Source organism: Callithrix jacchus, chromosome 17 (assembly GCF_049354715.1).
Source record: "Callithrix jacchus isolate 240 chromosome 17, calJac240_pri, whole genome shotgun sequence".
Lineage (NCBI taxonomy): Eukaryota > Metazoa > Chordata > Mammalia > Primates > Cebidae > Callithrix > Callithrix jacchus.
The window spans coordinates 65,507,955-65,532,069 of record NC_133518.1 but is presented as its reverse complement, the minus strand read 5'-3'; the positions used below and the strand labels follow the sequence as shown (position 1 = coordinate 65,532,069).

The 24,115-nt window shown below is 40.9% G+C and overlaps 1 protein-coding gene across 22 annotated transcripts in view; it reads left to right on the top strand.

Annotated features, from left to right (window-relative positions):
• NEK10 (NIMA related kinase 10) overlaps positions 1 to 24,115 on the top strand; it is a 260,598-nt gene that overhangs the window by 118,326 nt on the left and 118,157 nt on the right. Inside the window, exon 24 of one of the 22 annotated variants that reach the window (XM_054247050.2) lies at positions 11,985 to 12,032. The exons of the other annotated variants lie outside the window; for them this stretch is intronic. Coding sequence (XP_054103025.1) covers position 11,985 — 1 coding nt within the window. The 3' untranslated portion in view covers positions 11,986 to 12,032. Of the gene's footprint in view, positions 1 to 11,984; positions 12,033 to 24,115 lie in introns of those variants that run through there. 22 annotated transcript variants of the gene reach the window in all.

Below are 24,115 nucleotides of genomic sequence, written 5' to 3'. Positions count from 1 at the left end.
GGCTGACAGAGCGAGACTCTCTCAAAAAAAAAAAAAGAAAGGAAAAGAAAAGATGTGGTAGTAACAAATGTAAATCAGAATAAGAATATTTTCCTGTGAGGGTCTCTAATGTTTACATAGAAGTTACTCAACTGTCTATTTTTTAAAAAATATATCAGTCTGCTGTTAAGGAGCAAGAATACACATTTTTATGTGACTTCATATTTAGAGAAAGGCATTTATATAATTATGCATTGTAACTGAGAGATTGTATTATCTTTTTTGTGAAATCACCATAATTACTTTATTTAGTTATGTACTTGAATTTTAAAGCTAGTGATATTTGGCTTGAATACAAATACAAAATATGTGATATCAATCTATAATGCCAGCTGTTTTTTTTTCTACCAAAAATCATTACAGACAAGCAAATGGCAGTTGATGTATAATGAGAAATTTCAAGGCTGTTGGATCTGAATTTAATTTATATTTGTGACTCAGAGTAGGCAATGCTGGATAATCATTTGATGGCTGGAATGTAATCACTGGGTGAACTTAATCTATTTGTTTAGTTGCCCAGACTCCTCACTGTATTTACAGTTAATTGGTTACCATTAAGGTCCTCTTAATAGAGACCATAAAGCAGCAGGATTAGAGACACCTGAAAAGGAACATTTAGTTTGAGTCCTTTCTTAAAGCCAAGTTTTGACATGTGCTCATCTATTTCATTTTTTACCATCTTCGTGACAGACTCAGGGAGAAAAAGACTCTCAACAAGGTGCTTTATGAATTATTTTTACTGCTTTGGCCTATGAACATTTCTATGGCCAGAAAATAAAAAAAAAATCTAATGTTCTTACATATAATTGAAGTTTTCCTCTTATGACTTGAAATTCTTTTTGAATTTTAGTGGCCAGGCAAAGCAACTGGTTACTACTTAACATTTAATGATTCTTCATATACTGAAAGCTTATTTTAAGCTTTTTTCCCCTAAATTTCATGGTTCATTCATAGTTCTTCTAACCGTTTGATTGAACCTTCTAGATATTACATATGAAAATCTCATAGAAAACTTTTCAATATCTTAGGAAAGTCATGTGAACCTATCTGATGAGGAAGGATACAAGTCTCTTATAAAATGTGATTTTATATTATTTTATTATTTTTCTTTTTTGATGTAGTTTTGCTCTTGTTGCCCAGACTGGAGTGCGATGGCACGATCTTGACTCACCAGACTCACCACAACCTCCACCTCCTGGGTTCAGGTGATTCTCCTGCCTCAGCCTCCTGAGTGGCTGGGATTACAGGCATGCACCACCACACCCGACTAATTTTTATATGTTTTTTAGTAGAGATGGGGTTTCTCCAGGTTGATCAGGCTTGTCTCAAACTCCCGTCCTCAGGTGATCTGCCTGCCTCACCCTCCCACAGTGCTGGGATTACAGGCATGAGCCACCGTGCCCAGCCACAAAATGTGATTTTAGGGCTGCATTTTTAACTTACAGATTTTCTTTCTTCTCCAAATAAGGGTTTATTTACTTCAGGACTGATGAAGCAAATTAAAATTATAAATTGTCCTCTTTCCACAGAGATTTTCTAGTCTACCTTCTTCTCCCTTTCTCCTATCCACAATTACCATCACCACAATGCTGGAGCTTCCCTTCATCCACTGGGCTCCAGCCAATTTGGAAAAATTTTGAAAGTAAATTAGTTACGGTGACAATAGAATCAAAATAACGAAATTACTACAATTGAATATTTCTCATCACCAATTTTTAAAATCTATTGATAATATTCAGGAAGTTTTACATTATTTCTGGGCACTTAACACTTTTAGTTATTTTAGATTTTTTTCTGTGAACTTGACATTTTGTTTCTTAATTCATCTTTAGCCAATTATGAGTATTATGCATTAAAATGGGAGGTTGGCCCCTTTCCACTGACAGATGAAAAATGGAAAGTACCTCTGATTGGTCCCCTCCACAACCAATCACTGATCACAGGTCTTCATGTGTAAGTCTTCATGTGTAACTTTGTTAACTTCACTTCAGCCTCTGATTGGTTGACTCTTGCAACCAATCAGACTAGTGGTGGGCCAGGTCTTCATTTACAGAGGGTATAACCAAGTAGCCAATGGGAAATCTCTAGAGGGTACTTAAACCTTAGAAAATTTTGTAACCAGTGCTCTTGAGCTGCTTGCTTGAGCCCACTCATGCTCTGTGGAGTGTACTTTCTTTTCAATAAATCTGTGCTTTCATTGCTTCACATACACACACACAACACACACAACACACACACACACACACACACGAAAGCAGAGGTTGGTTAGATAAATAACACTAAGCTGGTGATACAGTAATGGATTTGTTGACCTAAAAGCATATTTGCAATATTAACTAAAAAGATAGGTTAACAATAGCATATATTTTATGATCTTATCACAAATAGAAATATCTGAAAATGTTGCTAAGTCAAGCAGGCATTGCAGATAAAAGTGAATTAGAAATTAAGGGAATATGAATATATATAACAAAATACCAACAACAAACCTTCAAATCTGAAAACAGTTCATAATTTGTTGGTTAAGTTTTCTTATACTGTTTTCTTATTAGAAAAGCAATATATTCTCAGTGCAGAAAATGAAGAAAAAAAATCCCATTAAGAACATTCATAATCCTACTAACCCAGACATGGAAAAAACTCACAGAAAATAGCCTATTGTCCAGATTCCAGATTTATTTCTATCTGCACACACAAACACAAATACTGATATCGATGAGTGCTTTTCTGTAGCTTCAGTTTTAAAATCTGCATCGTATCCCATTACTTGGTTGAAATCATGATTCATTTAGCCAATCCCCTTTTTTTAGATATGCGAACTGTTTCCAGCTTTTCCCTAATTTATATTGCACGGGGCCTGTATACTTGGCTAAAAATAAATTAGAAATAAGAAAACAAAAGTTATTTGGAGCAAAGTTAGCCTCTAGCACACCATCTCCTTCTTAACCCCCAAATAAAACACCCTGACTAGACTTGCCTGTGAAGATTTTGTTGCTGACTATAGTATTGAAAACCTTTTTGCTGTATGCAGCTCACTGATCTTCTCTACTCTTGAGTGTGGGGAAAGCATGGTGTATTATTAGTGACAAAGGCCTTTTTATACAATTTTACATATCAGAGCTGGGTATGAAAGGATGACTTGATGATTTGATGCCCACCACTGTCTTTACTTTTAAAAAATTTTAATAGTTTTTGGGGTACAGGTAGTTTTGGGATACATGGATAGGTTCTTAAGTGGTGATTTCTGAGACCTTAGTGTATCCATCACCTAAGCAGTGTACACTATACCCAATATGTAGCCGTTTATTCCTCACCCCACTCCCACCCTTTATACCCGGAGTTCCCCAAATCCACTGTGTCATTCTTATGCCTTTGCATCCTCATAGCTTAGCTCCCACTTACAAGTTAGAACATATGATATTTGGTTTTCCATTCCTGATTTACTTCAGTTAGAATAATGGCCTCCAGCTCCATCCAAGTTGCTGCAAAAAAACATTATTTTGTTCCTTTTTATGGCTGAGTAGTATTCCATTGTGTATATGTACATTTTATTCTTTAAAACATTTCATGTATTTATTTACTTATTTTTTAACTTTTAAGTTCAGGGTTAGCTGTACAGATTATTTCATCACCCAGGTATCAAGCCTAGCATTCATCAGTTATTTTTTCTGATCCTCTCTCTCCTCCCACCCCTCACCCTCCAATAGACCCCAGTGTGCCTTGTTTTTCCTCTATGAGTCCATGTGTTCTCATAATTTAGCTCCCACTTATAAGAATGTACAGTATTTGTTTTCCTGTTTCTGCATTAGTTTGCTAATGATAATGGCCTCCAGCTCCATCCATGTTCCTGCAAAGGACATGATCTTGTTCTTTATAGTTCCATGGTATTCCTTGGTGTTTATATATCACCTTTTCTTTATCCAGTCTATCATTTTCGGTCATTTAGGTTGATTCCTTTGGTATTGTGAATAGAGCTGCAATGAACATATATGCATGCATGTTTCCTTTAAATAGAACGATTTGTATTCCTTTGGATATATACCCAGTAATGGGATTGCTGGGTCAAGTAGTATTTCTATCTTTAGGTCTTTGAGGAATTGCCACACTGTCTTCCACAATGGTTGAACTAATTTACATTCCCACCAACAATGTAAAAGCATTCCTTTTTCTCCACAACCTCTTTAGCATCTGTTATTTTTTGACTTTTTAATAATGGCTATTGTGATGGGTGTGAGACAATAGCTCACTGTTTTTTTGTTTGTTTGTTTTAAATTTTACTTTAGGTTCTGGGGTACATGTGCAGATCATGCAGGGTTGTTGCATAGGTACATACATAACCAGGTGGCTTGCTGCCTCTATTCCCCCTTCATTTATATCTGGCATTTCTTCCCATGTTATTCCTCCCCACCTTCCCCTGTCCCTCCCCTAGCTTCCCCCCAACAACTGCCCCCAGTATGTGGATATCTCACTGGGGTTTTGATTTATATTTCTTTAATCATCAGTAATGTTGAGCTTTTCTTAATATGCTTGTTGGCTGCATGCATGTCGTCTTTTGAAAAGTGTTCATGTCCTTTGCCCACTTTTTAATGGTGTTGTTTGTTTGTTTCTATAAATTTGTTTAAGCTCCTTATAGTTGCTGGATATTAGACCTTCATAAGGTGCATAGTTTGCAAAAATTACCTCCCATTCTGTAGGTTGTCTTTTTGTTCTGTTGATAGTTTCTTTTGCTGTACAGAAGCTCTTTAGTTTGATTAGATTTGATTTGTCAATTTTTGCTTCCATTGCAATTGCTTTTGGCGTCTTCATCACAAAATCTTTGCCAGTGCCTATGTCCTAAATGGTATTGCCTATGTTTTTTTTCTAGGGTTTTTGTAGTTTTGGGTTTTAGATTTAGTCTTTAATACATGTTGAGTTGATTTTTGTATATGGTGTAAGAAAGGGGTTCGGTTTCAATTTTCTGCTCGTGGCTAGCCAGTAATCCCAGCACCATTTATTAAATAGGGAATCCTTTCCCCATTGCTTGTTTTTGTCAGGTTTGTTGAAGATCAGATGGCTTTAGGTGTACAGTCTTATTTCTGGGTTATCTATTGTGTTCCATTGGTCTCTGTGTCTGTTCTTGTACCAATGCAATGCTGTTTTGGTTACTGTAGTGCTGTAGTGTAGTTTGAAGTTGGGTAGTGTGATGCCTCCAGCTTTTTTTTTTTTTGCTTAGGATTTCCTTGGCTAGTTGGGCACTTTTTTGGTTCCATATGAATTTTAAAATGGCTGTTTCTATTTCTACAAAGAATGTTAAATGGTAGTTTCATAAGAATAGCATTGAACCTATAAATTGCTTTGGGCAGTATGACCATTTTCACAGTATTGATTCTTCCTCTCCATGAGCATGGAATGTTTTTCCATTTGTTTGTGTCCTCTCTGACTTCTTTGAGCAGTGGTTTTTAGTTTTCCTTATAGAGATCCTTCACTTCTCTTGTTAGCTGTATTCCTAGGTATTTTATTCTTTTTGTGGCAATTGTGAATGTGAGTTCATTTGTAATTTGGCTTTTGGCTTGATTGTTATTGGTGTATAGGAATGCTAGCGAATTTTGCACATTGATTTTGTATCCTGAGACTTTGCTGAAGTTGATTACCAGCTTAAGAAGCTTTTAAGATAAGACAATGGGGTTTTCTAGATATAGGAACATGTCATCTGCAAACAGGGATAGTTTGATTTTCTTTCTTCCTATTTCTTTCTGTTTCTTGATTTCTCTGGCCAGAATTTCCAATACTATGTTGAATAGGAGTGGTAAGAGAGCAGTCTTGTCTTGTGCTGGTTTTCAAGGAAAATGTTTCCGGCTTTTGCCCATTCAGTATAATATTGGCTGTGGGTTTGTCATATATGGCTCTTAATATTTTGGGGTATGTTTCTTCAATACTAGTTTATTGAGAGTTTGAGCATGAAGTGATGTTGAATTTTATTGAAAGCCTTTTCTGCATCTACTGAGAATAATCATGTTGTTTTTGTCTTTAGTTCTGTTTATGTGAAGAGTCACATTTATTAATTTGCATATGTTGAAACAAACATGTATCCTGGAAATGAAGCCTACTTGATCATGGTGTTTAAGCTTTTTGATGTGCTGCTGGATTCAGTTTGCCAGTATTTTGTTGAGGTTTTTTGCATGTTCATCAAGGATATTGGCCTGAAGATTTTCTTTTTTGTTTTATCTCTGCCAGGTTTTAGTATCAGGATGATGCTGGCCTCATAGAATGGGTTAGGGAGGAGTTTCTCCTTTACAATGTTTTTTGGAATAGTGTCAGTAGGAATGGTACCAGCTCTTCTTTGTACATTTTATACCACATTTTCTTTATCCACTTGTTGGTTGATGGGCACTTGGTTGGTTCCATATCTTTGCAGTTGTGAATTGCGCTGCTATAAACATGCATTTTCATAAAATAACTTCTTTTTTTTTGGGTATGTTAAATATAGTGAGCTCCAAGTTTCTCTTCAAAGAATCAGTATGTCAGTATGTTCAGCTCTCTTATTCTTTATTCTCCATTTTAAAGTTTAACTTCCTGGTTCTCTTCACCCCCTTGCCTCTAGTTTCAGTAAACAACATCCCCACCAGTTCTAATCAGTAGTTCACGTTTGTTCCCCTAGTCACCTGCTTTGACCTGAGTCACCCTGGTCACCTGCTCTGACCTGAGTCACCTTTAGTTACCTGTTTCATAACTGTCCTTTCTGTCAATCTACTCATCCCACCACTCCGGCTCATACCCCTGCTCCCTTTAAAATAGTCAACTGGAATTAGCTTAGACTGTGTGTCCAACCCTAGCCAATAGGGGAACAACACAGCAGTAGGGGCTATCTGCCTCAGGGATAAGAATGCCTTCCACTCCCCTGTTCAGATGTGCTCTCACCATTGCCCATCTGTGAAATGCACCCTTCTATAGAAGTAAATAACCTTGGTGAGAAAATTCTTTGTCTGAGTGCTAGTTCTTCTTTTCAGCACCGAGGAACAAGCATTTGTTTCTAACAGGTAGATAGCCAGTAGTGGGACTGCCAGATCCAATGGTAGTTCTATTTTTGGTCCTTTAAGTAATCTTCATATTGTTTCCATCGTGATTGTTCTAATTTACATTCCCACCAGCAGTGTAAAAATGTTTCCTTTCACCACATCCATACCAGCATCTGTTGTTTTTGAGTTTTTTAAAAAACTTTTTAATTTTGGCCATTCTTGCAGGAGTAAGATAGTATCTCATTGTGGTTTCAGTTTGCATTTCCCTGATGATTAGTGATGTTAAGCGTTTTTCATGTTTGCTGGATGTTTGTATGTCTTTTGACTACATGGGCTCTTATATTGTTCCAGATGAATTTTAGGATTTTTTTTCTAGTTCTGTGAAGAATAATGATGCTGTTTTGATGGAAATTGCATTGAATCTGTATATCACTTTGGATAGTATGATCATTTTCACAATATTGATTCTTCCCATCCATGAACATGGAATATGTTACTATTTGTGTGTATCATCTGTGATTTCTTTCAGCACTGTTTGGCAGTTTTCCTTGCAGAGATCATTCACTTCCTTGTTTAAGTACATTTCTAAGTATTTTCTTTGTTTTGCAGTTTTGTAAAAAGGGTTGAGTTCTTGATTCTCATCTTAATCATTCTTGGTGTGTAGCAGTGCTACTGATTTGTGTACATTGAATTTGTATTCTGAGACTTTATTGAATTCATTTCTTGGATCTATATGTTGTTATATATATATCAAATATAATATTGATAAATTATGTTTTTGATATGCTGTTGGATTTCGTTAGCTGGTATTTTATTGAGAACTTTTCCATCTATATTCACCAGGGTTATTAGTCTGTAGTTTTCTTTTACTATTATGTCATTTTCTGGTTTGGTATCAGGGTGACACTGGTTTCATAGAATGAATTAGGGAGGATTCCCTCTTTCTCTATCTTTTGGAATAGTTTCAGTAGGATAAATACCAATTCTTCTTAGAACATCTGGTAGAATTCAGCTGAGAGTCTGTCTGGTCCTGGCTTTTTGTTGGCCATTTTGTTGTTGTTGTTGTTGTTACTGATTCAGTCTTGCTGCTTGTTATTAGTTTGTTCAGGGTTTCTATTTGTTTCTTATTTGATCTAGGAGGGTTGTATATTTCCAAGAATTTCTCCATTTCCTCTAGATTTCCTGATTTGTGCATGTAAAGGTGGTCATAGCAGCCCTGAATGATCTTTTTTATTTCTGTGGTATCGGTGGTAATTGTAAGATTTATTGCCGAGGTAAAATAAGAAAACTGAGGCAGGTATTAAAAAAAAGTGAGAAGCCAATTTATTCAGCTCCCGGGCAACCTCAGTGGTCCAAGAGGGGCCAGAGAAGTCGCACCCGGCTGTTCAGGGCGTGGGGTTTTATGGGGTGTACAGGCAATTGATTGGTTACTGGGAAACAAAGAGAAGGCATTTCTATTGGCCGTTGAGGAGTAGGAAGTACATGGAGTTAAAGTAGGAAGTACATGAAAGTAGCTGCCATTGGTAGGTGGGACCTTGGGTAAGTGGGCCTTGATTGACTATTGGGGAAACAAAGGGAAGGCATTTCTATTGGCTGTTGAGGAGCAGGAAGTACATGGAGTTAAAGTGGGAAGTACATGAAAGTAGCTGCCATTGGTAGGTGGGCGGGACCTTTGTACGCGGGCCTGCTGGGGGCATATGGGGCAGGGAACGGTGGGGTTTCTTTTAAAAAAAATTTCTCTGCAGGGTTTTTAACAGTGGGCTGGAGGTTGGATGGATAATTTAGTGCTGAGTGTGAGCTTGGGCATGGTATGCAGAGGCGGGGTGCAGGGAAGCTTTGTGGGGAAGCCAGATAATGAGCTCGAGTGATGATGCAGTTATCAGGCATGGAGAGTGATGAATGTGTTCGTTTAACTCCCGGCAAGGCAACCGGCCTTACAGTAATATCTCCAGTTTCATTGCTAATTAAGCTTATTTGGATCTTCTCTCTTTTTTTCATAGTTAGTCTCACTCATGGCCTATCAATTTTGTTTATCTTTTCAAAGAATCACATTTTTGTTTCATTTATCTTTTGTATTTTTTTGTTTGAATTTCATTTAGTTAAACTCTGATGTTTGTTATTTCTTCTGCAGGGTTTGGGTTTACTTTTTTCTTGTTTCTGTAGTTTTTTGAGGTGTGACATAAGACTGTCAATTGGTGCTCTTTCAGACTTTTTGATATAGGCATTTAATACTATGACCTTTCCTTTTAGCACCACTTTTGCTGTTTTGACAAGTTGTGTCACTGTTATCATTCATTTCAAATAATTTTTAAATTTTCATATTGATTTCATTTTTAATCCCAAAGTCATTCAGCAGTGGATTATTTAATTTTCATGTATTTATACAGTTTGGAGGGTTCCTTTTGGAGTTGATTTCCAGTTTTATTCCACTGTGGTTTGAGAAGATACTTCATATAATTTGGATTTCCTTAAATTTGTTGAGGATTGTTTTGTGGCCTCTCATGTGGTGCATCTTAGAGAATATTTCATGTGCTGAAGAGAATGTATGTTCTGCCATTGTTGGGAAGAGTTTTCTGTAAATATCTGTTAAGTCCATTTATTCTAGGATATAGTTTAAGTCCACTCTTTCTTTGCTGACTTTCTGTCTTGATGATCTGTCTATTGGGAGCATTGTTACTACATTATTATTGAGTTCCTGTCTCAGTGAATAAATGGATGAAAGCATTTAAGGGAGTAAGGCTTTTGTAATAATTCAGGGGTGGGCTGATTTAGACTTGTTGGCAATAAGAATGAAAAGAAAGGGGAGGTAGGATATAAACTTTTAGGGAAGAATTAAAAATCATTGGTGTGTTCTTATATACATATATAATATAAGAGGGGAAATAACCTGTAATTTTAGTATTCTGTTTGATAATAAGATTATTTTGTGCTATAACTGACAAGGATATACTTCATAGAAGTGGTTTGTTTTCCTCCTTCAAGTATTTTTATTTCTATTTTTTTCATATATCTTTTTTCTAAGCATAAAAATGTTATCATCTTAATACCATATATATTCATTGGCCAGGTAATGTTTCCTTTTAAGATTTATAACTCATGGTAGATTATTAACATTGATCCTGAGAGGAATTTGCCTCTGTTCACTGGGAGTTGTAATTACTCTTTGGAGCCAGCTGAGGGCTAGAAAGAGTTGACCCAGAGTTAAAAAGCATTTAGCCCACTTTGCCCCGGGGCATCTGAAAGCATTACCGTGACCTCTGCGGCAACTGTTAGGTCCACTCAAGAAATAGCTAGTGCATTACGGACTACCTAGACACGGAATATACTTTGCAAGAATTCCCCCAGTAAGTAGATTATTCCCACCTTCCACTTTCTCTTTCAGTCTTTCTTTTCTTCCTTCCTTTCTTTTCTTTCTTTCCTTCCTTCCTTTTTCTTTTTTTCTTTGTTTCTTTTCTTTTTTTCTTTCTGTCTCTCTCTCTTTCTTTTTTAATTTGTAACCATATTTTATTTGGTTTGGGACATTTCTTCAAGTAGATACAGAGTATACATTTGTCATATTTTCTGGCTGTTCAGTTAATCTTGTGAACACATTTCCTATATTTGGAGGGGGTTCCCACTTTATGAATATCTTTTTCTTAAGCAAGTCACCAGGAAAATGTGTAAACTTAGCCTCTCTGGCAACTGAAGCACAACCATGTTACTTAGACTCCATCAGTCAGATAACCTCAGCAAGACTTGGATTTGCAAGTGAGAAATGGGTGAAACGTGTATTGGACAGTGTCCAGTTTGGGTTTGAGAAAGGGTGGTAGTGGAAGATGGCAGGATTGGGGTCCTGGGTCTACTTCACTGTCAGTGGTGTAAGTTGTGCCTGAACCAATACAATGTTGGCTAAAGCTTTGTCCCTCCCTGTATGGCCTTCAAGCCTGACTGTTGGGAACTCCCAGGGACTTTGTAAGCCTCCTCACTGCCTTTCATAAGTGTTTTCCTGTGTAAATGAACTTTAGTGCTTCTATAGCACAAGGTACAGTGGTAATGGTTTTTAATGTAGCACAATAAGGATTAAAGAAAAGAGGGGAAATTATGTGCACATTCTCATTTCTTCTTCCTGTAACAATGTGGGTGTGATGGTTGATACTGAGTGTCAACTTGATAGGATTGAAGGTTACAAAGGTGTGGTGGCTCATGCCTATAATCCCAGCACTTTGGGAGGCTGAGGCGGGTGGATCATGAGGTCAGAAGATCGAGACCATCCTGGTCAACAAGGTGAAGCCCTGTCTCTACTAAAAATACAAAAATTAGCTGGGCATGGTGGTGCGCACCTGTAGTCCCAGCTACTCGGGAGACTGAGGCAGGAGAATTGCTTGAACCCAGAAGGCAGAGGTTGCGGTGAGCCGAGATCGTGCCATTGCACTCCAGTCTGGGTAACAACAGCGAAACTCTGTCTCAAAAAAAAAAAAAGTATCAATCCTGGGTGTGTCTGTGTGGGTATTGCCAAAGGACATTAACATTTGAGCCATGGACTAGGAAAGACTGACCCAATCTTAATCTGGGTGGGCACAATCTAATCAGCTGCCAGCACGACTAGAATATAAGCAGGCAGAAAAATGTGGAAAGAGAGACTGGCCTAGCCTCCCAGCCTGTATCTTTCTCTGATGGTGGATGCTTCCTGCCCTCAAACATCAGACTCCAAGTTTTTTAGTTTTGGAACTCAGACTGGCTCTCCTACTTCTCAGCCTGCAGACGGCCTACTGTGGGACCTTGTGATATGTAAGTTAACAATTAATAAACTCCACTTTATATATATATATCAATTCTATTAGTTCTGTCCCTCTAGAGAACCCTGACTAATACAGTGGGTAAAGAATGCTGTGGATCTTCATGTAGTTATAATTAATAGTAACAAGTAACATTTCATGAGCACTAACTATTTCAAGTTACTGTGTTTTTCAGACATTGTCTCATGTAATACATTTGGTGGTCCTATGAGAAGAGCCAGCATTATCTCTATTTTTAGAAGAGAAAAATGATGTTTAAGCAACTTGTTATCTTAGCCGAGGTTCGTACAAAATGGAGCTTACATGTGAGTTATTTATTGGAGAGGGAGGTGGTAACCCCAGCGTAGCAAGAATAAGGAAAAAAACAAGAAGCAAAGAAGGGAAGGAAGGACAGCAAGTACTGTTGCTGAGCTGCCACAGCTTTACTAAGAAGCAGCATTTACTTGGTCATGGGAGATGGCTCTGGACAGATCTTATGGGACTTCGCTGCATTAGAAGAGTCAATTGTGGAAGAGAAGGAAGAAGAATTCATTCCTGTGTCTCATTGATGAAAGTTTTCCCATAGGCCTTTCTTAACCTCCAGATTCTTTTGGATTGTGTTACTCAACCTCACTGGAATTGTTATGGGGGCGGGGGTATGCTGCCAGCACCTCTTGTAGAACAGTTGGCAGGGGCCTGGGTACAGAAGTTGCTACAGCTCTCACCATGGCTGCCGTGAGGAAATTCATGCTGGAAGCCAGCCCTCACCCCAAGGAGCCAGACAGCTGAAAGTATTAAGAAATGGGGCTCTCCATATAACAGGCTACTGAAGGCCAGGGAGGGAGGTGGGACAGGACAGATCTGAGAAGGGAAATACTTGACAAGAGACATCACTCTTGTCTCTGCCTCTGTCATCACCTGGCATTCTCTCTGTGTCTATGCCTGTGTGTCTGTTTTCTCTTCTTAGAAGTACAGTAGTCATATTGGATTAGGGCCCACCCTTATTCAGTATGACCTCATCTTAACTTGATTGCCTCTGCAAATATCCTCTTGGCAAACAAGGTCACATTTACAGGCACTGAGAGTTAGGACTTCAATATATCTTTTCAGGGGACACAATCCAACCCACAGCAACATGTTGATGATTAGAGAAGACATGGGGAAGAATTTGCAGAGAAAGGGAAGTGATTAATTTAGTTTTGAGTATGTTGCGTTTGAATTGCTTTTGAGACTGTAAGACTGTTACGTCCAATAAGCAACCCAATATGTTTCTGGAGCCTCAGGGGAGTGTTTCTGGTTGGTAAGGAAACAGAGTCATTAGCATCTGTGTGAAACTTGCTGTGAAATAGACAAGTGATGAATAAAACATTGAGGAGCCACAATGCTTAAGAGGTAAACACAGAGAGAGGAAGGTTGGGGCGACTTACAAGGAGTAGGCGGACAGGAAGTTCGAAAGAAAAAACACTAGGAGAAAATAGTGTCAGACAAGATGTGAGAAAGTTTCCAAGGAGGAGCACAATGCTTTTTGAAGCTCAATAGTACTACAGTTTGGCCAGGTATTGAGAATTGTTTCCATATGGTGATTTCATATGATTCCATGTAAAGGATGGAAGAATATCCCTTAGATTTGCAAATGGAGAGTGGTTACCCAGAGAGGTTTCAGGGGAGTGGTAAGGGCTGGGGTGCAGGGGTAGCATGACAAGCAATGGTAGGTAAAACTGGCAATAGCCAATAGAGGAAACTGTGCTATGAAGAAATATGAGAACAGGGGCTGTGGTTAGAAATCAGGAAACTTGATGCTTGTTCCAGACAGGAAAGAGGCACTGATGGAGGAAGAGGATAAATGTGAGAGATGTGAGAAAAGGAGCAAGCAAGGACTCTGGATGCAGCTCCCAATCATTGGAAACTGTTGAATTGGATGTCCTAGCTCTGAAAAGTTCTGTTAGTTATTAATTATATCATTACACTGAATAATGTATAGTAATAACTTGAACGACCATATTCAGATAACCCTGAAAGATTTAAGGTCACGTTTCCAAAAGGAACTTAATAGGAATAATTATTAAAGTTGTAATTATTTGCATTTCAGTTTCTGACTAGCTCTTACAATTTGGACATGTGTAAATTTCAGCTTTTAAATTTCGGTTTGCATTTGAAAAATAAAAGCATTTCTCAGCACTGAACTATTAAAATATTTGTAGTTTCTTTTACACCAAAATAAGACTTTAATACCAGTTCAACTTTTAAGCCATATATATTACAGTTTAACCAAAACACATTTTTATAGCTTTCTGCTTAAATAAAGATATGGGTAGTAAAAACCTCTTTTTAAAACACATGTATTATTTATTATCATTATAAAGAAATTCATGTTGGTTGGAAGAGTTTGAAAAAATGTATATACATATCAAGAAAAAACTGAAATCACAATCACATATAATTTCACCACCTAGGGTTAAGAATTATTTTTCATTCTTTTGTATTATGAAATATTTCATATGTATGACAAATATCCATTTATGCATACTGAGTTTCACTACATTATGGCTTTATTATATTTTCTTAAGAAAAGTTTGTAAAGAAATAATGTTATGGAGTCAATGCAAGTCTCCTCTTCATCCTACTTCCCCTTCCTACCCAGAGGTAACCATTATCTGGAAGTGGGTATACATTGTTTCTATGTTTTTATACTTTTATGATGTGTGTAACTCTTCATTCAGCATGAAGAAGTATCACTAGTAGCAGAAAGCACTGCCTCAGCCAAGCCCTCCCTAAGCAGGTCTCAGCTGGGACTCCTGAAAAGTGCCTGAGCTGAAGCCTCCGAATGGAAGTGCCTAGACTAGGAATGCAGAAAAGACTGAGTGGGGCTAGTTGGGGTCGAGGGAGCAGGGAGTGAGTTCTCGGCTGCAGATCCCTCCAGAAGCTGTAACATGCTGGCTCTGTACCAAGTCTGGTGTGGAGATGGCAGTTTCCTGCCATGATGTCTGCTGGGCAAAGCCTTGTAACTGACTAGGGTATTGCCTGAAAGATAATACATAGGATTTTTGGCCCGAAGCCACACTCCTCAGTATGGTAATTCTATGTTTAACTTTTTGAGGAACTGCCAAATTGTCTTCTGAAGTGACTGTACCGTTTTCCATTTCTGCCAGGAATATGCGAAGGTTCCAATCTCTTACAACTTTGCCAATAGTTATTATTTAATCTGTCTTGTGAATTATAGCCATCCTAGGGGGTATGCCGTGGTATCTCACTATGGTTTTGAATTGCAATTCTCTATGACTCATGAAGTTTAACAACTTTTTTGCCCATTTTGAAGCTGAGTAGTTTGTGTTTTTATTATTGAGTTATAAAAATTTTTACTTATTTTGGAAAGCAGATATGTATCAGATATATGATTTCTAAGTGTGTTCTTCTGTGGGCTCTCTTCTCATTTTCTTGATAATGTCCTTTGAAACACAAAAGTTTTTACTTTTGATGAAATCCAACTTACTGATTTGGTTGCTTGTGCTTAAGAGTCATTCTAAGAAAACATTGCGTAATCTAAAATCACAAAGACTTACACCTATATTTTCTTCCATAAATTTTATAGTTATAGTTCTTATATCTAAGTCTATGACTCATTTAGCATTGATTTTTGCATTTGGTATTAGGTAAGGTTCCAACTTCAATCTTTTGCATGTGTATATCCAGTTATCCCAGTACCATTTGTTGAAATAACTTCTTTACCTATTGAATTTTCTTGTCATTATTGCCAAAAATCAGTTCACCATAAATATAAGGTTTATTTCTCAAGGGACTTCCAGTTTGGTTTTATCACTCTATGTGTGTATCCTTATGCTAGTCTCACACAGTGTTAGTTATTGTAGCTTTGTAGTCAGTTTTGAAATCAGGAAGTATGAGTCCTTCAGCTTTGTTTTTATTTTTCAAAATTGTTTTGGCATTCTGTGTCCCATGCATTGTTAGATGAGTTTCAGGATCATCTTGTAAATTTCTGCAAAAAAACCCAAACAAACAAAAAGCCAATTGTATTGAATCTCTAGATCAATTTGCCTATTATGATAGGCAGAAAAATGATACCCCTCCTTCAAGATGTCCACATTCTAGTATAATCTCTAGACCCTATGGATATGTTATATTAAATGGTGAAGGGGAATTAAGGTAGCAGATGAACTTGAGGCTACTAGACCCAGTGTAATGGCCAGTGTCTTTAAACATGAAAAAGGGAGGCAGACAAGTAAGTGCTGGAGTGATGTGCTGTGAGAAAGACACTTCAGAAGACAATTTGGCAGTTCCTCAAAAAGTTAAACATAGAATTACCATACTGAGGAGTGTGGCTTCAGGCCATTGCTGACTTTGACAATGAAAGTGAGCCATAAGCCAAGGAATATGGGCAGTCTCTAAAAGCTGGAAAAGGCAAGGAAATAGGTTCTCTCCTAGAACCTTCAGAAAGAAATGCAGCCCTACCAAAACCTTGATTTTAGTCCAGCAAGCACCATTTTAGAACAATCCAGGACGGTAAGTGTCCGACCTACCCTCTGCGGGAAGACTGGGCTCATTGGGAAAGAAACCGGACCGCAGGCTAGAGGAAATTCCTTAAGTTCAGGCTTTATTGAGAGGAAAGAGCCTCCGGGCGGACCAGCCGGGAGGAAGAGGAGAATGGCCGCGCCGCTCAGAGGGGCAGGGTTGTTTTATAGGGGGCTGAAGGGCTGGGGGGTGGGGAAGCCAAAAGCCGAGGTGGTGGGCAACTGTTGGTCAGTTTGAACTGCTGGGCGGGAAGCTGGGCGGCGGGAAGCTGGGCAGCATGAGGGCTAGGGCCGGTATCGGTATGTAAAGTGAGAGATAAGGGAGCCTCTTTGTGGGGGAGGGAAAGAGAGAGAGAGAGCTTTTGCGGTAGGGGCAGAGTTTTCCAAACATTCCCGACTCCTTAAAGAAAAGAAAAAGAGGGGGTCAGGGGCGTCGGTTGTCTCTCTGGCTACTTCCTGCTGACAAGGGTCGACGGGGGTTCTGAAGAGGTCTCTTTTCTTAACGAGCCTGGATGTTCGGGGAGAGGTCTATTTCTTGCACTCGTTCAGGGTAGGGTTGGAGCAGCATCTGGTGGATGGTGACTCGAGTCAGTTCTTGAAAGCGCCGCTGTAGGAACACGCTGTGGCTTCAGCCGAGAACTTCTGACTCTGCAGGTTAGTTTTGAGTTTCTGGAGGCTCTCGATTCGGGTTTCTACTAGGCCGGATTCATTGATGTAGTAACAGCACTCTTCTTGTAGGAAGATACAGGTCCCTCCTCGTTCAGCAGTGAGCAGGTCCAGGGCTCTTCGGTTCTGCAAGGCAACTTGGGCAACTGAGGTGATCTGTCGTTGGAGTGATGCTAAAGACTCAGTAGAGTCATCAATAGCCGCTTGGAGTTGTGAGGTCAGTCGGGCTATGGCCAGGTGAGAGTGGACTAGTGCCCCTCCTCCTAATCCTGCTGCAAGTGCTGAACCAGCAAGGGAGACACCAACGGCAATGGGTAGGAAGGCAGCTCGTCGGGTGCGGCGATGGGGAGTTTGCAGCATCTGGAATTCGGCTGGGGAATATATAGTGAGTCGAGGGACTAGGGTTACCGGGAGGACTTTCTGTGTATTTTCAGATGGCTGGGTGGGTTGGGGAAGAGAAGTGTTGGCGTGTTCTCGGAGAAGGCTGCGAAGGAGAGTAAAGTAGGGGAGGTAGCTGTCTAGAGGAGTAGTCTCTGGCGGTGGGGGAGTTGAAAGTAGGAAGGGGCAACCATACAGCAGCTCAAATGGGCTAAGCTGTGATGGGCCCCGGGGGCCTGCTCTTACCCTGGTGAGGGTGATAGGAATTAAGGTTACCCAGGATTGGCGGAGCTCAAGCATGAGCTTAGTCAGATGCTCCTTTATTAGGCCATTGGCCCGTTCTACCTTACCAGAGGACTGGGGATGGTAGGCGGCATGTAGCTTCTACTGAATTCCTAGAGAGGTAGAAACGGCATTAGTGACTTTGGAGATAAAGGCTAGGCCGTTGTCTGACTGTATGGTAGCCGGGAGTCCAAAGCGTGGGATGATGTCTTGAATGAGATAAGTGGCTACTGTCCCGGCAGACTCAGAGGCTGTGGGGTAAGCTTCAATCCAGCCTGAAAAAGTGTCAACAATGGTTAGCAGATACCGGTACTGTTTGTGCTTTGGCATATGGGTGAAATCAATTTGCCAGTCTTGGCCAGGTAGGAACCTGCGTAGCTGATGAAGCTGGCGCCGGGGATGACAGGAACCCTGGGAATTAGTTTTCACGCAGACAGTACATGAGGACTGATCTTCCTATATGGTACTGAGGAGGCTTTGCTTTTCAGGGAGGATGAGAAGGTTATGCTTGAAGGCCCAGTCATCCTTGAACTGTACCCCGGGGGTAGACTGGAGGGTCTGGAGTTCTGAGGCAGAGTATTGAGGGCTAGGAGAAAAAGGCTGTGTGGGCTGGCTGTGGGGAAGGTTATGACGGCCTTCAGCTTTGAAAGGATGTCTCACCCCAGAAGGGGAACTGGGCAGGTGGGGATTACTAAAAAGGAGTGGGTGAAGGGAGTGGAGTTATATGAGCACATGAGTGGTGGGGTTTGATAGGGGATACTCGGGGTCCCATCGATTCCCATGACTAAGACCTGGGAAGGGGTGAGATGGCCAGAATAAGAAGGAAGTGCGGAGTAGGTAGCCCCCATGTCTTGTGACCCTAGGCTCGGCGAGGGTAACCGGAGTCGGAAAGCCAGGGCCCCGCTAGTCATCTAGCAGCCCTAGTAGACTGGGGAACGGAGCTCCCTCGGAGGTCGGCTCCTGGCAAGCAGGCTCCTCCCTACTGAGGGTGACCGTCGGCTGCGTAACGCCAGTGTGTCTGTTTTGAGGAACCGGCACCCTGGGGAAGCTGGGGCAGTCTGACTTCCAGTGTCCCGGGAGCCGACAGATAGGGCAAGGCTTAGTTGGTGGCCGTGGTTGTGGACAGGCTCGGGACCAGTGTCCTTCCTTTCCACATTTGAAACATGCCCCTGGAGGGGCATGGGTTTCGGCCTTGGGCTTCTGGTTCCCTGCCGGCCTTAGAGCCGCCACTAGGGCTTGGGTCTGGAGGGCAGCCTTCTGCTTCATGCGAGTTTGGCGGGCAGCCTCAGCCGCATCTTCCCTGGCATTGAATACTTTAAAGGCCATTTTTACCAGGTCTTGGATGGGAGTCTCTGGCCCCTCTTCTGCTTTCTTTAGTTTCTTTCTTATGTCGGGTGCTGATTGGGAGATAAAATGGGAGGCTAATACAGTGGCCCCATTTTGGGAGGCTGGATCTAGTCGAGTGTACCGGACTAGGGCTTCTTATGTTTGAGTGAGGTATTGGAATTCTTTAACATAGGTGGACGGGTTGGCTGAGAAGGATCCTAAACGTTTCTCAATTTGGGACAGGTCTTGGAGTGAGAAAGGAACATGGACCCTGATTAAACCTTCTGCGCCTGCTACTTCTCGGAGTGGGGCCAGGATAGCTGGCTGGTGGGAGCGGGTGTGGGCCGCCACCGGAGAGGCAAGAGGAAGTGCAGCCTCTGAGGGAGGGGGCTCGGAGGGAGTAGAGGGAGAGCGAGGCATGGCCTCTGAGGTAGGAGGTGCAGAGGGAGTGTGGGAAGGGCGTGCGGTTGATGGCGGGTGGTTGCTGAGATTGGCAGGAGAGGACAGATGTTCAGGCAGATCCTCCGGTGAGGAGTAGGGAGGGGGAGAGGTAGTGGAGGAAGATTTACGGGGGGTTCGAGATAAGAGGATTTGGTAGGTGGAGCAGGAAGAACATAGGTTGGGGTGGGTACGGAGGTCCCAAAAAGCCTGGACGTAAGGAATTTCATTGTCCTTGCCCGCGCGGCGACAAAAATCGTCGAGATCTCGGAGGGTGTTGAAATCAAAAGTGCCAGTCGGGGGCCAATGTGACTGGTTACTGAGTTTGTATTGGGGCCAAGCCACCTGAGACAGGAAGATAAGCTTTTTCTTTCTGAGGGTTTGGGAATATCCCAATTTGGTAAAATTCGCAGCAAGCACCCAAGGGGGGTGCTCAGAGGTATTTTGGACTCCGAATTTCCCATGGCAGGCGCAGCTACAGACTCTCCGGCGCGGATGGGCAGATGCAACGAAAAGGCGTCCCTGTTCGTTGCAAATTCCCCGGAGTACAATTAAGTACGGAAAGGGAAGCGGTCAGAGGGGCGTCCCCTGTCTGGCGGCTGTCCCTCGGAAGGCTCCTGGAGCCGGAATGGAAGACTACCTTGGCTCGGCCGAGACTAGGCAAGGAGTCCGTGCGGAACGCCGGAGAGGGAGCAACTGCACCATGCCGTAGGAAGAGGAGACGGGAAGCGGGGGAAGGCAAAGCAAGAAAAACTTGGCTTACCTTAATCGGAACGTGGAGGTGGCAGGGCCAGTGTTGGGTAGGTCGGGGAGGGGGGTCGTGGCCGGGCCAACGGCCCCAGCTCCCGTCCCGGGTTTCGGCACCATTTGTCCGACCTACCCTCTGCGGGAAGACTGGGCTCATTGGGAAAGAAACCGGACCGCAGGCTAGAGGAAATTCCTTAAGTTCAGGCTTTATTGAGAGGAAAGAGCCTCCAGGCGGACCAGCCGGGAGGAAGAGGAGAATGGCCGTGCCGCTCAGAGGGGCAGGGTTGTTTTATAGGGGGCTGAAGGGCTGGGGGGTGGGGAAGCCAAAAGCCGAGGTGGTGGGCAACTGTTGGTCAGTTTGAACTGCTGGGCGGGAAGCTGGGCGGCGGGAAGCTGGGCAGCATGAGGGCTAGGGCCGGTATCGGTATGTAAAGTGAGAGATAAGGGAGCCTCTTTGTGGGGGAGGGAAAGAGAGAGAGAGAGCTTTTGCGGTAGGGGCAGAGTTTTCCAAACAGTAAGATTTGTGTTTTAAGCCACGAAATTTGTGGTGATTTGCACAGCAACAAGAGGAAACGAATGTGGCCATTTAAACAAGGGCAAGTCTTCCAATTTTTGAACACATGTCTTTCCATACATTTAGGTCTTTTTAAAAACTTTTTAAAAATGATGTTATGCAGTTTTTAGTGTATAAATCATTTACTTCTTTTTTCAAATTTATTCCTAAGTTTTATTTTTTTGATGTTATTGTAAACAAACTTCTCTTAATTTCATCTTGGATTGTTCATTGGTAGTGTATAGAAATATAATTTAATTTTGCATATTGATTTTGTGTACTGTAAACTTACTACACTCATATATTAACTGTAATTTTTTTGTGTGAATTTCTTGCAATTTTCTACACAAAAGATCATGTTATATGCAAATAGAAATTGTCTTACTTCTTTCTTTCCCATCTGGATGCCTTTTATTTCCCTTTCTTGACTAAGTGACTTGACCAGAAACTCCAGTACAATGTTAAATGAAGTGGGAATAGCAGAGTCCTTGCCTTATTCCTGATCTGACGAAGTCAAGTGTTGAAATAAAAATTAAAAAACAAAATCTCCTGCCAACGCAGACAAGGTCAACACAAAAGTAGAAAAGAAAACCGTTTTGATTTTTGAATAAACATTAAACCAGATGTCATTCTCAACATAGACAATCCACTAAAGAGATTGAAAAGACAAAGAAATCCTATCCTTTTATACGGCTAAGCAGATGCAATCCTTGCCACACATGTCCTCAAGATAAATAACTAGTCTTCAAATAAGAGGACTTGATGGCACCATTTGTCACACATGGTTCATCCTAAATTCACCTGATAATTGGAGTAGGCATCTGTGTTTACTAATTGCCCTAATCCAAAAGAAAAACAAATTTATCATATCTTTACGACAGGAAGTAGGTTTATAATTTGTACCCGGGTGCCTGGTGTGTGAAGCTCCCACCCTCCCATAGGAACCCCTTTGATGGGTGTATTGTCTTCTTCATTGGCTTCATTTAGTTTAAAGATATGCCCCCTGTGTCTTTAAGGAAAAGATTTATGGGTTGTAACACTGACAAGAGTGTTATTTAAGTTTTGGAAAGATTTACATAGTACATTTTAATGAGGCAGAGAAAGAATGAACAATTACAAGTTTTCTAAGGTATCTGTGCTAAGAAAAGGTGGGGAGTGTGGAAAATCTCTTACTCTTCTTGCATTGAGGGAAAATGTAGTTGGTTGTGTATATGTGTTGTGTTTTTGAAGATTCATGTTATTTACCCATATGAGTGGAAGCTGATCTTCATCATGAAGCGTAATGTTACCTGAGAAGTATGCAGATGTCTTTCACTGGGCTGAGGATGTTTTCTTCTGTTCCTAGATGAGAGCTTTTATCATGAAAGAGAGTTGGATTTTGTCAAATGCTCTTGTCTGCATTTACTAAAATGATCATTTTTAAAAATTCATTCTGTTAATATGGTGTTTTACCTTGATTGATTTTCTTTTTTTTTTTGAGGCAGAGTTTTGCTCTTATTACCCAGGCTGGAGTGCAATGGTGCGATCTCGGCTCACCACAACCTCTGCCTCCTGGGTTCAGGCAATTCTCCTGCCTCAGCCTCCTGAGTAGCTGGGATTACAGGCACATGCCACCATGCCCAGCTAATTTTTTGTAGTTTTAGTAGAGACGGGGTTTCACCATGTTGACCAAGATGGTCTCGATCTCTTGACCTTGTGATCCACCCGCCTCGGCCTCCCAAAGTGCTGGGATTACAGGCTTGAGCCACCACGCCCGGCCACATTGATTTTCATATTTTGAGCCGACCTTGCCTTTCTGAGACAAATCCCACTTTGTTATAGTATAGACAGTAGTCCCCTATAAGCCACGACTTCACTTTCCATAGTTTCAGTCAACTGCAGATTGCAAATAGTAAATGGAAGATTTGATTTCAGAAATAAACAATTCGTAAGTTGTAAATTGCGCACCATTCTGCATAGGGGGGTGAAATCTTGCACTGTCCTGCTCCTTCTCACCTGGGACATGAATGCTCCCTTTCCCCAGTGTACCCACATTGCATGCTCTACCACACAGTAGTCACTCAGCTGTCTCAGTGATCAGGTCGACTCTCACGGTATCTCAGTGCTTCTGTTCAAACCACCCTTATTTTACTTAGTAATGGCCCCGAGCATCAAAGTAGTGATGCTGGCATGTTGTTATAATTCTTCTATTTTGTTATTAGTTATCGTTAATCTCATACTGTGCCTAATTTATTAATTAAACTTTATCATAGATATGTATATGTAGGAAAACAGTTCGTTTAGTGTTTGGTACTGTCTTCAGTTTCAGGCGTCCACTGGGGGGTCCTAGAACATATTTTCCCTGGATAAGGGGGTACTACTGTAATTCTTTTCATATGTTGCTGGGTTCAGTTTACTAGTATTTTATTGAAGATTTTTTGCATCTATATTCATAAGGGATATTGGTCTGTTTTCTTTTCTGTGATTTTCTTTGCCTGGGTTTTGTAGCAGGTTAATACTGACCTCGCAGAGTAAGTTGGGAAGTGATATGGTTTGGATTTGTGTCCCTGCCCAAATCTCATGTCAAATTGTAATCCTCAGTGTTGGAGGTTGGCCTGGTAGGAGGTGACCGGGTCATGGGGGCAGATTTCCCACTTTAGTGATGCTGTTTTTATGATTGAGTTCTCACAAGATCTTGTTTAAAAGTGTGTGACACCTCCCCACTCTCTCTCTTCCTGCTCTGGCCAAGCCAAGATGCCTGCTCCCACTTTGCCTTCTGCCAGAGTGAAAGTTCTCTAAGGCCTCCCCAGCCATGCCTCTTCTATAGCTTGTGAGCCAGTTAAACCTCTTTCTTTATAAATTACCAGTCTCAGGCATTTCTTTACAGCAATGGGAGAAGAGATTAATACAGGAAGTGTTACCCTCTCTTCTGTTTCTTGGAACAGTTTGGGAAGAACTGGTGTTAGTTCTTTAAACACTTGGTAAAATTCACCAGTGAAGCTGAAGCCGGCTAGCCCTGGGCTTTTCTTTACGGGAAGTTTTTGATTACTAACTTAACCTCTTGTTATACTCCTGTTTAGATTTTGCTTTTCCTCTTCAGTCAGTTTTGGTAGTTTGCGTATTTAGAGTAATTTCCATTCCATCTAGATCATCTAATTTGGTAGCAAACAATTAATTGTTCATAGTTTTTATGATATGCTTACAATCCTTTTAATTTCTATACAGATGATATTAATGTTTCCTTTTCATTCCTGTTTTGGTGTTTTGAGTCTTCTCTCGTTTTTCTTAGTTAGTCTGGCTAACTAAAAAACAGGAAAGTACTTTGGGAGGCCGAGGCAGGTGGATCACAAGGTCAAGATATTGAGACTCTCCTGGTCAACATGGTGAAACCCCGTTTCTACTAAAAAATATACAAAAAATTAGCTGGGCATGGTG